The sequence below is a fragment of the Amphibalanus amphitrite genome, unplaced genomic scaffold, assembly GCF_019059575.1.
Source record: "Amphibalanus amphitrite isolate SeventyFive unplaced genomic scaffold, NRLGWU_Aamphi_draft 000009F_arrow, whole genome shotgun sequence".
NCBI lineage: Eukaryota > Metazoa > Arthropoda > Thecostraca > Balanomorpha > Balanidae > Amphibalanus > Amphibalanus amphitrite.
The window spans coordinates 1,739,792-1,754,997 of NW_024881505.1; the positions used below are offsets into that span (position 1 = coordinate 1,739,792).

A 15,206-nucleotide genomic window follows, 5' to 3' on the forward strand; every position below is an offset into this window, starting at 1 on the left:
CAACCTTTGACCTTGACCTTTCGAGGTCAACATATATCATTCGATGCGGATTGACGAGAGGATCACGATGATGCCCTTAGTTTGCTCCTATCTTGACTAATTCGAAAGTTATTCGAGAAAAACTCTCTCCATATCTAGCGCCGCCATTTTGCATTTTTCGACCCCTGTGACGTCATCTTTGACCTGACCTGAAAATGACCTCAGTAAAAATTGTAGATCTTGACCGTGCGTATCCGATGCCGTTTACCGCTTGTCGCTATCTTGCTTCGTTCTCGAGATCTCAAGGGGGGGGGGCGGTCATCCGCCCCCCCCCCCGTCGGTGCGAAGTTGGCGCAGACCCCCGTCGGTGCGCGGGTTAATGTTGAATATGATGGTTCATAATTGGATGACATTACATAGGCACATATTCTCCGCAACATTAGTTCCTCCTTTATCCAGTAACTTTGACACATTTTTCGGTAATTGAAAAAAAGTCATTTAACCCTAGCCCGGTTGGCGGGGCAATATGCCCCCCCCCCCCTGTGGTTTTCCTGCGCGCTGCCAAATTTTCAGTACCTTCCCGGGCATCAATTTGACACCTTTACACACAATTTCAAGTCTTAGGTCACCTTAGGTCAGGAGTTATTGAGGTCAACTTGAGGTCATGTTAGAGCAAAAATGACCATAAAACATGAAATCTTGAAACGCTCACAAACGCTACAGTTAACCCGCGCATGACTGGGGTATTTTCCATAACGCGAGTGACTGGGGGGGGGGGGGGCTCTCCAGAGCCCCCCCTCTTATCTCCGAAACTACTGGGCCGATCGTCAAAATTCAAACGGCGTCTGATAGCCCTGGAAGAACTGTCGAGCGAACCCTATTTTCATTTATCTCGAGGTCACTGATGACGTCACAGGTCAGGTCAAAGTAAAAATTATCGACATTTTTGTTAGTTCACAATTTAGGCTCTGACCGCCGGACCGCCGGTCCGACCAGGCTCATTTTTGGTTTACGCACTCCTTGACGGATGCCTTAGATACCCTGAGGGTACCGAACTTTTACTTCGAATTTTTAAGGTCAAGGCCAGGTCATCCTAGGTCACGAAAATTGTATATCATGTATCGGTCACGTCACGCATGTTTTATGGTCCATTTTACTCGTAGATTTCGAAAATAGTGTCGTCTGTGTCATTTGAGGTCATTGTCAGCTGAATTTACCGGAGGTCAGGTCACTTTCAGGTCAGAAAAGGTCAAATTTTGAAAATTAAATTTTTCAACAAAAAGGTGCCTATCAGATGCAGTTTGAGCTCAGGAATACGATGGTGCCATTTATATTGCTGTACGACGTCAAAAACGTACTGAAAAATGGATTTGAAAAACATCATTGTAAAATTTTGACAATAATGCAAATAACTTGGCTATTTTTGAAGATATTGGGCTAAAACTTGCAAATGTAGTTCATCAGTGTGTGTTCTATCACATATATTCCGGTTTTTGCGAAAAGTCAAAAAATTTTAAAATCAAAACATATATTTTTTGTAATTGTAAATAAATATTTTTCAAAATTTTCAAAAGTTTGAAAATTCGAGATAGCAGTTCGATAGCCACGTGTATTTGTAGTCCACTCATGCAAAGAAAATGGATCTAGCTTTAAAACTGAGCTCTTGAGAGCGTTTGCCGTAGTTCAGTATTTTGCATGAAAATCGTCCGACATGACGTCACTCTGACGTCATTTCCGGCTAAACTGTGGTAGCTAGAAAGTTGACATTTTAACACAAGGTGTCACATTGATGCCTCTGAGGGTACCGCAAGTTTTGTGTTGATCCGTCAAACTGTTTAGAAGATATTGCTGAAAAACATGAGGGGGGCTCTGTAGAGCCCCCCCCCCCAGTCATGCGCGGGTTAACAAGCAATTTCAAAGTTATTTATTTGGTTGTGTAAAGAAAAGACGAGGCTACAACACTGATATCTCGGATTTTCACATTTTTGGGATGTTGATCCCCAAAAAATTAAAAACTGATTTTTTTCGAACAAACGCAAAAAAATTCCAAAAGTTTTTCAAATTTCGAAAAAACGGAATCTATATGATAGTCCGTGCGCTCTTCTATCTCCATGTCAAATTTTATATCGATAACTTTCGATAACTCCTTTTTTGGCCAAGCTATAGCGAAAAAAACTGTTCAAAATTGATGGCGTCAATTTTTTTTTTACTCAATTGTTAGCAATTCTAGAACACGTAACGAAAAACAAAGATCTCCATTAGACTCCCCGTGACGAGTTGCATCGAATCGATACCCATTTTATGCAAAAATATCAACTTTGATATTTGACCTAATTTGACATGGACCTTGACCTGACCTTCACCAGAACATACCTCGAACTGGCCCCAAAGGCTGCCTGACCCACATAATCGCATTTGACATGTAAAATGGACCATAAAACATGCATCACATGATATTATCATATCAGTCGATGACGGGGTAAGTACAAACTGCCCTCGTGGGACCCGCGTGTGTCTCGTGCTGACACAGTCGCTGCACTGAACGAACGGATCGCGCACTTCAGTGGGCACTCTCTCATCTGGCAGGGCTTTAAGCACTTTGATGGCGTCCCGGCGGGCTACCGTGTTCTCAATCGTAGGCCACCCAAGTGACTGAAGTGAAGGCGTAACATGTTCATATTTCTTACGGCTGTGATAACGCGGGCGGCAAAATTTATCACCTGAATTATTTGAATGAGGCCTCTGTTTGCCCTACCCCAGACGCACAAACAGTAAGTCAGGTGAGAAAACACGTAAGCCTGAATGATGGTTTTCAGGGCTGCCTGCGTGAAATAGTGATGGAGTCTGTACAGTGAGATGAGTATGCCATAACACTTCTTAATCGCCGTTGATACGTGAGCGCTCCATGACAGACCTGGATCGACAGACCAGGGTGAAGACCGGTCTCAGGAATTACGACCACGTGTCTCATGCGCGGGAGTACCTAGGACTGCACTGTCCTCGACAGATGTGCGAGATGTCTACGATGGCTGTGGACCATAAGGCGATTACTTACGATGAGCCGGACATCGCATTTCTCTTTGTGACTTTCGGTGACTCGCGCCAACAGCGATGCGACCGTAGCACTCGACAGGACCGGCATTTTAGGTCTCCTTTTACTCGTACAGCAGCCGGACAGCGGTCCTTCTTATATCGCGCAACATCTCTTTTAAACAAACTTTCAACAAATGTCATCGAACTGGACCCGGCGCGTTTCCAACGTAGTATTAAGTCAATGTGCAATAGGGACACCGAGGGCGGCGGGAGTAGCGCTTAGAATGTGCGTATGTTATAAATGTTGCGAGTGAATGTCTCTTTTTATTTCCATTGCCTACAATACCACTGTTTTATATCTTGACTTATAGGCGCGGAAAAGCCACAAGTGTTTGTGGAGTGCCGGTGATGGTCAATACATGCAACCACCCCTGTCAGTCGTAAAGTTGAAAGCTCACTCATATCATAATCTGATTATCGCTTAAAGTACATACAATGCTCTTTGCAAATATCTGCAAGTCAACAGTGTCGATGAAAATAGCAAAGGGTTCTTAAACGAACTACAACTGATAAATACAAGTATGGGTGGCGATGCGAATTCGTCGTTGAGAATTGAACAATGTGTTACAAGTCTTAGCGCCATAGATGGAGCATTGTGAAAATGCCAGGGTGCTTTTCAGCGGTATCCGAACGGCGCAGTAATATTCCTGCATAGTCGAGCACTTATATGCTCTTCACAGCAGCTCTGCTGTTTACACGAATGTGTGTCACTTATAACAGAAGGTAGGGGAGAGTGGGGTGGGTTGTATCAGTTTTTACTCCGAGATCCATAACCTCGTAACTATCCGTGATAAACTCATTATTTCCATACTATCTCCTTCCTTGATTCTTCTGCTTTTTTGTGCAAAGTAACTTTTCCGCTACCTCTACCTGTTTTTCTTCTACGGTCTGCCGAATAGAACAATGTTTTTGATACAACTTGCCCCATGGCTTGGGTGAGTTGTATCACATGGTGGGGTAATTTGTATCACTATTTCACGTTTCAGGGAGTGTGCTTGCTACTGGTTTTGAACATAACAACAACATTAAATGGGGTTAATACAATGTATATGCTCAAAGGCATATACATTGTTGTTCGGGTTGATACATAAGTATCAACCCGAATTATGTGTATGCACATTTACCACGAGACTGTGAAATTGCATCGTTGTATGCCAAATACTTTCCGAGATATTCACCAAAAACCTCATTTTCTGCCGTTTGGGGTATTCTGGTCGCAATCTTCCTGGGATCGCCTATGACATTAGTAGAGCCATCTAACGAGAGGAGCGCGGAAACACAGAATCATGAATGAATCGAGCGCGTAGTAAACGGTGTATGAAAGGGAGACTCGGCAGAGGCTATCTGGGTGGCCGGCGCGCGGCGCGCCCTTAGGCATCGGCCGACCCTTCGGACCGCGTGGGTTCAGAGGTCGCGCTCGGGAAGTCTCGGCTCTGGGTTTTAGCGCTGTGCAGTCAGGAAGGGAGGATAGGATAGCGCTAGCCCGACTGACTACTGTGACTAGTATCTCGGCTGATTCGTGTGGGGTGGAAGGGAGCACAGAACGGGATGGTGGCTAGTGGTGGATGATGGGATATGGTGGTTAAGTTAGTGCGTACTGCGTAGAATGTAGCTGAACATGCATTGTTTTTTTCATGGCAAACAACATGCAGCATAATGTGCGGGATTATGCCAGAACTCATACAAAAAGGAAATAATATTTCGGCCGAGGGAGTGGATGAGTGCCGTGACAAAGCATGACGATGTTGCAAAAATCGGGATGTTTTTTTGCCCCCATTTTTTTACCCCTAACATGCAGCGCTTGATCCGAACTTAGAGGTCCCCGACTGACCTTAGACCTTAAAATCGCATCCGTCCGCTGCGCCACCTTTTCTTCAGGGGCGCTCTTCTTGGTTGTATCTGTTCTTACCAATAACTAAAGCAAATCGAATGTATAATAAAAAAGGCATACCTCAAACACAGTTTTATTCACACCCGCTCGTGTGCATACTTGTTTTGACCTATACCTTCTCGCATCATAATATATCACTTCAGTGCTTAACCCTCAACGGAATTTTGGGTTTTCTGCATATACCCCGGCCGATGGGGGGGGGGGACGATTACGACCCCTCTCCGTCTTTTTGCCCCTAATTGAGCTAGCGCCTTGCGGATAAAACTGAGCGCGTGCGTCGTATGAGATACAGCAACTGGTACCCGAGTTGAATGTCTCAGGTCAACCGATAAACGCTGAGGTCAGTACAAGTGCTCCAAGTCGCGGGATCGTTTTTTGGTAAACAACTTCACCATAAGTGGTTACAGAGCCAAGATAATAGCACCATCGAGTTTTGCATGCTCAAGCGTGTCGAATAGTATACGCTTTGTTTTTGTTGAGGTCAATTTAAGGTGTTCACATCAGGTCTTGGTCAGGGCAGAGCCACTCAGGCCACGAAGCTGGCCCAAGGAGGTCATATCGCTTCTTCGATTCGGTAGGTCCTCACAAGTCCACTGGTGGCTTCCCGACTCGCTAGCTCAATTTGATCGGAACTTTTTGGTGAAAACTCCTGTGACCTTAGTGACGTCATGAATAAAGTCGCCTAACTTTAAGAATGGAAAAGTGAATGCTGGGGCTTGCAAAGATTGTATAAAATCGCGAATTAATGCGCTTAAGACAGCTTGAAAAAATACCTTGTTTGTGATCACCAGAAGCGAATTTTGCCGTGGGGAAACTGGTTAAAAACAGCTGAAAAGTGATAGCACGGATTAACTTCAGTTAACTTTCCGGAGTCGGAGTCGAGGCAGCTGGACCGACTCCGACTCCGACTCTGACTTCTGGCTGCTTGCCACGACTCCGGGCGACTCCGACTCCGACTCCGAAACCCTGCCTCCTACCCTCAGTTTTTTTTCGCAAATAACTCGCGCAAAAAGCGGCTGATTGCGACGAAACTTTCAGTACCCTCGAGTTAATAAATATTACGCCTACCCTATAATTTGTATGACCCTGACTCAAAAGACCTTTGACTTGTGACCTGTTTTCCAAGACCATGTTTGGCCGAAATCGCGTTTTGGCGTATTTCGAGTAGAGCGCGTTTTATTGTCTTTTTGTGGCTTTAACCCGGCAGGCGGTGGGCCTCCCAGCCACCTTCCGCGCGTTGGGGGGGGGGGGCATTTTTTTGCCCCCCCCCCCGTATCTCCAAAACTACTGGACGGATCCGGAAAATTCAAACGGCTTTCGATAGCCCTGTCAAATTTGTCGAAGGAAACAAAATTTCATTGACCTCGGGGTCACCGATGACGTCACAGGTCAGGTCAAAGATAAAATGTTTCACCGTTCACGGGGCTTCTAGGGAAAGCGCTATAACACCGAGTAAAACGCATTTTGTCGAAAATCAGCGATAGGGCGTCAGTTGTCTAGTACATATGTTGCTATTAGAGGTCACTGGTCATACCAGGTCAGGTCACAGGTCAGGTCACCAGAGGTCACCAAGGGTCACCACATGAACCCAACTTTACTAAGGTTGTGCGATGCATGTTTTATGGCCAGTTTTTCATTTCCAACTCAATGGTGTTGATTATAAGACCATCAGGTACGGTTTAGGTCACTTTCTGGTGGAGGTCAGGTCAAGGTCAGGTCAAAAAAGGTCAAATTTCAAAGTTGATATTTTTGCATAAAATGGGTATTGATTCGATGCAGCTTGTCACGGGGAGTCTAATGGTGGTCTTTGTTTTGCGCTACGAGGTCTAGAATTGCTAAAAATTGAGTTTAAAAATTTGACGTCATCAATTTTGAACAGTTTTTTTCGCTATAACTTGGCCGAAAAAAGAGATATCGATCTCAAATTTGGTACGTAGATAGAAGGCGGTAGGGACTATCACATATATTCCGTTTTTTTCGAAATTCAAAAAAAAATTATTGGATTTTTCGGCTATTAAATTCACAAAATATATTTTTTGATTTTTAGGGGTCAAAATCCAAAAAATTCAAAAATCCGAGATAGCAGTTTTGTAGTCCTCTAAATTCTACACCTTTTATGTCTGGAACATTTTTCTGTATCTCTAAAGCTGTAGGCGTGACAGCTCTTCTCGCGAAACCTTTTTTTGGGTCAAAAATGGCAGAAATGACGTCACACTGACGTCATTAGCGGCCAACCTATCATAGCCTTTGGAAAATTTTGGTCACCATGCACGGTTCGTCGGAAGGTCATCTCAGGCTCAAAAGAAACGATATATACCATTCGAAAGCTGACGGTGGGCTGAATCCAAAAATGTAATTTTTATCAAAATCGATCGATGGCCTTTTTTAAAAATTGCGTTTTTGTAAAAACTTTATAATTTTTTATTCAACGGGCTGTCCCGGACACTCTTGAAAACATAAACATGTATTTTTGAGTTCCAGTGAAAGCTGAACGCCAAAAGAACAATATTTAGCGAAGCAATATTTCCAAACATTAATATGCGTCTCCCACAGCCGACAATAAGGCGCAATCACACAGCTCAGTGTCACGATGGACCAAAGTCGGCCACACAGAAGCGTGAAATGACACTTATCGACTCGCAGACCCGGCGCTCTCGGCCCGCCTGACCGGCCACGGCAAGGAGGTTCGGCTGTCGTTCTACTAAACGGGCGTCATATTTGTTAGTTTAACGATTCAAGTCAGTACTTGAGTTATTCAGGATACATGAGCAGAAGATTCATTGCTCTGTCATCTTCACATCATGCATTAATTTGCATTTGTTCATGTCTACTCTGCCCAATTGAGCTTGGTATCATGCCCATATAAGGAAAATTGGCCGCGCTGAAATGTCAGAGGTTGTACCGGCCTCAGCTCGGGTGGAGTGGGGGTAGCGCCCGGTGGGGCAGGGTAACCTTTGACCGGTCGCATGGCCGAGCAGCTGTCACCAGTACAGCCTCTGACAGTGAAACCCCGCTCACTTCCCCTGCGCGGGCACTGAACGCAGCTGGATGGAACAAACATGTATAAGAAAAATGTAAATTAAAGCATGTTGTTAATCAAGCAGAACAATGAATTTTCTTCACAGGTATACTGGATAACTTTAATAGCGATGTAGACAGTTAAACTGACAAATATGACATTTGTTTAGTAGAACGAGAGCCGAACGTTCTTTCCGTGGCCGGTCAGGCGGGCCGAGAGCGCCGGGTCTGCGAGTCGATAAGGGTCATTTCACGCTTCTATGTGGCTGACTTTGGTCCATCGTGACACTTAGCTGTGTGATTGCGCCTTATTGTCGGCTGTGGGAGACGTATATTAATGTTAGAAAATATTGCTTCGCTAAATATTGTTCTTTTGGCGATCAGCTTTCACTGGAACTCGAAAAAAAACAGGTTTATTTTTTCAAGAATGCCTGGGACATGCCGTTGATTAAAAAATTATACAGTTTTTACAAAAACGCAATTTTCAAAAAAGGCCATCGATCGATTTTGATAAAAAATACATTTTTGGATTCAGCTCACCGTCAGCTTTCGAATGGTATATACCGTTTCTTTTGAGCCTGAGATGACCTTCCGACGAACCGTGCATGTGCGCTAGCCAATCCCGGGAGGGTACTGAAAGTTTGGTGACGATCGGCGCAGCGGTTCTCGAGATATATCGAAAAAACTAAAGGGGGGGGGGCAAAAAAATGCCCCCCCCCCACCGCCTGGAAGGTTAAGCGATCAAACATGTGAAAGGATGTTGATCCCATGGATTCTAGTGGGTATCAAGGTCACGTGAAGGTCAGTCAGGTCACTGACCTTTGATGACCTTTGTTCACTCTTTCGAGTTCTACATGTTTCTAAGGTAGATTTTGGAGTTGATTTCGCATTTAGAAACCGTTTGAACATTTAAGAAGTAGTTTTGGTTCCCACGTAACATGTGACCTGACCTGACCTGACCCGACCTGGCCTAAATGCACGAAAACATCATCTGTGATAAAAAGTAACTTGAAATTCGTGATCAGCACCCCGCAAAACCCTATAACAGCTTCACTTTACGAAGCTCTAACAGGTCCCGATTCTCCCGACTTTTGAGTTATATTGACCTGTCAACCAATGACCTAGGACCTTAAAATTGGGTATCATCGGCCTCTCTCGTCACGGGCGACACGCTCTTTTTCCGCGAAGCTCTGGCTCCATCAGGGGCTGAACGGCAAAGGGGTCAAACGGACCCTCCTCCCCCCCTTTACGATAGACGCTGGCAAAACACCAATATGGGCGAGGGAAAAATACAGCTGCTGTCATAAAAATTCAGCTTGAATCAAAGGTCACGCTTGCCAAATTTCAGCTCTCGCAGCTATCAACACAAATAAACATGTGGAGGCGGCACCCGCCTCCCCGTCCCCCCCCCCCTCCTCACCCTCTCCTCTCGGCCACTGCCAGCGAGGTTTTAAGCGTATCATACACGTTACAAAGCATCATATCAAGATGACACACCCCAGCAGCCATATGCACTGAACGAAAACTTATTACCCACGCTAGTCTATCGGCACCATAGCATATTGTCGAGACTGTCGTCAGCCATGCCGGACGCGCACTCGACCAACCCTCCGAGCCCGTTGACTGCGGGTGACCTTGACATGTCAAGCCTGATCGGCGGCCGGCCGCTGTCGTGCGGTCGTTACACGCGGAGGGGAGGGAGACACAAAGCTCTACGTTATAGCTGACCTCTGACCTTTCCCTGCGCCCTGGTCACTGACCCCGCTCCATGTCGCTGGGCGGTGGCATGGCGGTGGAAACCGGTTCTAGCCTCTACACATGCCACCATTCTAACCCTCCCCTCCCCACGCTACTAGGCGGCGTGGAGTACGCTCGTGCGTAACTGGGCGGAGCAAGGGGTCACGCGATACAGGGGCGGAACTGGTTGCCCTCCCGCTCGCCGAGCGACCAACGACTAATACCCTGGAGAACCGTACATACATACATATGTATATCTGCGCTCACCTTCGCTGCGGTCCGGGTCGAGCTGCTGCTGCTCGACTACCTCGGTAAGCGGCGGCCAGTTAGCTGGCTGCCACGGCCCGCTACCGTAGACCAGCAGCACCAGAAAGAACCCGCTGGCCATAAACAGAACAGTTATGCACCTGAAATGAACACGTACAATTGTAATCAGCGAACAATTTCGGTATTCCGGTGGACGCGTGCCATAAGTAAGTAAAAAAGTCCGTTGACAAACTTGTGGAACTTCTCAGGACTCGTATGTGATTTGTATGTTGGTTTGCCAAGTTATTTCCTTATGACCCATTTACTTCATTCCGTGAATGGATATAATTCAGATAAAACGCCTTTTATAATCGTTTGCTTACTTATGTATCCACGAGCTATCTGAGTCGGTTTTCTCTGTCAGATTTTGCAGGTTGGTGGCCATCGTTGCGTCACGAACAGGCCACTCTGCACTGGTCAGTGGTCACTGTCCCGCTACTGCCTCTATAGACTGACACCGCGACTGGCAATCAGCACCAGGCAGGCACCGCGACTGATAGATACCGAGCAGCGCCAGGGAACCATATGGCGGTCGATAACAGAATTCGCACGGACCCGCTGCGCTACCTGCTCATGCGAGCATTTCCGTGGGCCAGGAATTCATCATTTAATCAGCGATTTTGCTGGTATGCATATTGTATGTGACACCCTTTAACAATTATTTCTGAGGAACGCCACCACTCCTGACCACTGGTTATGCCAGTGGTCGTGTTACAAATGAGCTATGTATGTAATTTGTCGTCTGTGTAACGCGCGCCGGCTGCAGGGACTTTGGACACCCCCATTTGTGATTTTCTGCAAGTGTCTCAAAAATGGCGCCGCTGCCACACATTGTCATTCACCTTTTTTGTACATGGTGAGAAAATTTTACACCCAGGCCGCTCAAGGTTGGTCACCAGATCACGGCAAGTTGGTAACCTAACATAATTCATCAAAGCTGACGTGCGTTTTAAGAGCTTGAGGACGCTTGGTGCACACTGCAAGTTATAACTGTGTGATATAATAAGAAAAGGCCAGGTAAATCATTCCTTATGGTTGTGTCGGTTGAAAGTGTAATTTGTGTGACTTAAAATACGCGTTGCTATTCTACAGCAGTAGAGTTCACGTAGCGTGCTTTAACGCGCGTAATTGCACGTTTTCGGCATTACCCCAGCCAGCCATACTATCATTTGCAGGCCCATAACTTTTCAACGTGCTGTATAAATTTCAAATAGGCAGCACACTTATGCAAAGACGTGCTGAAGATTACTTGACCGAATTGGCCAGACAAACGGTAGCATGATGAGTCAGAAATGCAGCTTCAAAGGCGCATGTAGTACAAAGGAAACGTAGGTACTTACTTACCTTGAAAACGCTCTTGGCGCCCTCACAGCCGAGGCATTCCGAATGACGACTCGTAACAAACATGCGATAATTGGTAGTCACTTAACCCGCGCCCTGGTGGGGGGGGGCTATTTTTTGCCCCCCTCCAGACTTTTCGATATATCTCCAGAACCGCTGCGCCGATCGTCACCAAACTTTCAGTACCCTCCCGGACATCAATTTTACACATTGTGACCAAAAATTTTTCCAAAGGCTATGATAGGTTGGCCGGAAATGACGTCAGAGTGACGTCATGTTCTGCCGTTTTCGACCCAAAAAAGGGTTTCGCGGGAAGAGCTGTCAGGCCTACAGCTTTGTAAATACAGAAAAACGATAAGACATAAAAGCTGTAGAATTGACAGGGCTACAAAACTGCTATCTCGGATTTTTGAATTTTTTGGATTTTGACCCCCAAAGATAAAAAAATAGATTTTTTAAATATAATAGCCGAAAAATCCAAAAAGTTTTTTGAATTTCGCAAAAACCGGAATATATGTGATAGTCCTCACCACCTTCTATCCACATAACAAATTTGAGATTGATACCTGTTTTTTTGGCGAAGTTATAGCGAAAAAACGGTTCAAAATTGATGACGTCAAATTTTCAAACTCAATTTTTAGCAATTCTAGACCCCGTAGCGCAAAACAAAGACTACCATTAGACTCCCCGTGACAAGTTGCATCGAATCAATACCCATTTTATGCAAAACTATCAACTTTAAAATTTGACCTTTTTTGACCTGACCTTGACCTGACCTTCACCAGAAAGTGACCTAAGCCGTACCTGATAGTCTTATAACCAACACCATTGAGTTGGAAATGAAAAATTGGCCATAAAACATGCATCGCACAACCTTAGTACCTACCTAAAGTTAGGTTCAAGTGGCCTGACCTGTGACCCTTGGTGACCTGACCTGTGACCTGACCTGGTAATGTCAGTGACCTCTTATAGCAACATATGTACTAGGCAACTGACGCCCTATCGCTGATTCTCGACAAAATGCGTTTTCTTCGGTGTTATAGCGCATTCCCTAGATGACCCGTGAACGGTGAACCATTTCATCTTTGACCTGACCTGTGACGTCATCGGTGACCCCTAGGTCAATGAAATTTGGTTTCCCTCGACAAATTTGACAGGCCTTTCGAACGCCGTTTGAATTTCGCGGATCCGTCTAGTAGTTTCGGAGATACGAGGGGGGGGGGCAAAAAATAGCCCCCCCCCCCTCCACCAGGTCGCGTTATAAACAGACCCCACCAGGGCGCGGGTTAAGCTTCAGAGCATCACTGACAGGTGGCATCCATGTCGTACGGTTTTCGAAATATCTCGAATTTCGGCTTTGCCCCAACTCCGGCATTGCCCCAACTTCCCCTAACATTTTGCACATACTGTTACTCAAATCAATCGCTGAATTTTTCAAGGTGATCCTTCAGTCGGTGTAGATATGACAAAGGTTCAAACTTTTTCTGAGGTGAGGTCACTTGACGTGACCTGGTGACCTGACCTTGAGAGCTCTGGGTCTGAAATTTTCACAACATAGGTGGAAAAGATGCATGAACAGGAGGGAGCGCCGCCAATTTTAAGATACCTACCTGCGAAAAATTGCCGGGGGTGTTCAAACCCCCTGCCCGGCGCTGGTTAAAAACGCAAGCCCTGGATTTTGATATCGACGACCTTAGTTCAATTAGGTCAGTCGTTTTCACGACGGGTTATCTGGCAAATTCACCGAAGTTCGCCAAATCTAAACAATTCTCTTATGCAGCGAAAATATTGATATCGTCATTTTTTTACGTTTCAATGTAGAATAATGTCAGATAATTTAAAAGTAACTGAACAAAATCAGGCAATAGAACGTTCATGGATATCAGTAGAATCAACAGCGCTTAAGCAGTCCAGCGGTAGCCAAAATAAGCCGATCCCTGACAATTTCTAAAACGCTGGTACTCCATCTAACACAGGTAAGATAACCAAATAACGCCCTGCTTACCTGCACATCCTATGGCTTCCCGAGCTGGCCGGCTTTGTTGGGAGGTCCATTGTTTCACCTGCTGGCTCGACCGTCACACAGCGCACACTGGGGTATACGAGCTCACTCATGGCGGCAGCCAGTTGCGAACAGCGGTGACGTCACGGCGATTGCTGCAGAGGTTCGACCCCACGCCTGAGCTGGGCCGCAACTGATTGTCAGTAATCCCGAGCACATGACTGCAATAATCCGACATTAAGACTCGCTCAGCCAAAGGGGTTGATGCACCCCACTAAGGTTTTTCGCATATAGCGTAAAAATTACGATAAGTAGCGCCACCAAATCTGACATACCCTATGGAGAATGGGGCATTCTTTGGCACCTCCCTGATAATTTCAAGTCCCAGTCATCTCAGGTCAGGCAACGGTCACAAAACCGGTACAAGGTCAGGATAAAATTGAAATAATTTAGCTAAATAACGCAAGCGCCGTGGCACGTAAAATCACGATACTGAACACGCGCACCGACGGGGGGGGGGCGGATATCTGCCCCCCCCCCCCCCTGAGGTTTTTCGCGAATAGCGGGAAGAAATTTGGTACGACTATTCTCTCATCAATTTTACACATGGTGTGCAAGTTTGAACCTCCTAACTTTTAAGGTCAGGTCACCAGGTCACTTTGAATGACCCAACCTCAAGTCACTTTTTTGCAACTTTGTCATCGTGCCAGAGCTACAGTAAATGTCGGAGGCCTTTGAAAGTCGCAGGATGTCATTAGTAGCTACAATTTGTATATCTCGGAATTTGATATCGGTGACCTAAGGTCAGGTCAATTTCGCGACATCCCCATTGTAAGTCAATGGGGGAAAAATCAGCTCCCTATTTTTACCACTAAAACGGGTCGGAATGGCCCCATATACCATACATGACTTCATATACGATTAACCTTCACTACATTATGACCACCCTTGTGGCGCAGTTGGCAAGTGCGTTCACGTTTGGTGTGGGAGGTCCTTGGATCAAAGCTGACCTCTGGCAGCATTTTCCTCGGCCGGCTCCTACCCAGGAGATGGCAGTAACTGGGGAGTGTTCGCTCGGTCGTGGGGATTAACGCTGTGCCAGCCAGCGCCCCCGGCCGCAGGTACACGGGCCTGATCCGCCTTTAAAAAACAGATCCTTCGGTCCGGTGACATGTCCCGAGGGCACGGCCTCGCTTCATGTCCCGGAGCAGCCCTCTGACCTGCCGGGCCCGAGAAATCGGGATAGCCTCAGCGTGCGCACCAGTGCGGTGCCACCTGGGGCGCGTGACAGGAAGCGTGCGGTCAAGGCTGTCCCGCGTAGCGGGTGCCGAAAACTATTCGTACCACTGCCGTGTATATAGTGTACTAACCCAGTATAAATGTGAGCTACTAACAACAAAACAAAAAAAAAAAAAAAAAAAAAAAAACCTTCACTACATTATGTACTTTTGACTCAAAAGAGCCAGGACATTACTTTTGCCAGCATCGTGTTCCTCCCGTCGAGACGCGTCGAATGGACTATAATTTGACCTTGAAAGGTCAACTTGAAAATTTGACCTCAGGTCAAGGTTAACACGCGCCCCAGTGGCGGTCTCAGTCAACTTCGCCCTAGTGGGGGGGGGGGGGCATATGTTACCACCCACCTCTAACTCAAAAACTAAGAGGGCTAGAAAGACGCGGTAAAAAGCAGTCGATAGCTCTCAATGCGTACGTTTGAAAGTATTTCGGTCATTTTTCACCTTAGAGCAATATTGGGGTCACCAGAGGTCATCAAAGGTCAAAATTTGCCAATTGTCATTATATTTTTCAGAAAACATGCCGCTATCTCAGGACCTATGG

The 15,206-nt window shown here is 46.1% G+C and overlaps 1 protein-coding gene across 2 annotated transcripts in view; it reads right to left on the minus strand.

Moving 5' to 3' along the window:
* The window catches only part of LOC122380455 (heparan sulfate 2-O-sulfotransferase pipe-like), a 43,715-nt gene extending 30,262 nt beyond the window's left edge, over window positions 1–13,453 (minus strand). Inside the window, exons 1-2 of one of the 2 annotated variants that reach the window (XM_043363622.1) lie at window positions 13,371–13,453; window positions 9,986–10,125 (exon numbers count right to left, since the gene is read on the minus strand). In XM_043363622.1, coding sequence (XP_043219557.1) covers window positions 9,986–10,125; window positions 13,371–13,420 — 190 coding nt within the window. In that variant the 5' untranslated portion in view covers window positions 13,421–13,453. Of the gene's footprint in view, window positions 1–9,985; window positions 10,126–10,347; window positions 10,523–13,370 lie in introns of those variants that run through there. The other variant, XM_043363615.1, reaches the window with a different exon arrangement.
* Between the last annotated feature and the right edge of the window lie 1,753 nt (window positions 13,454–15,206).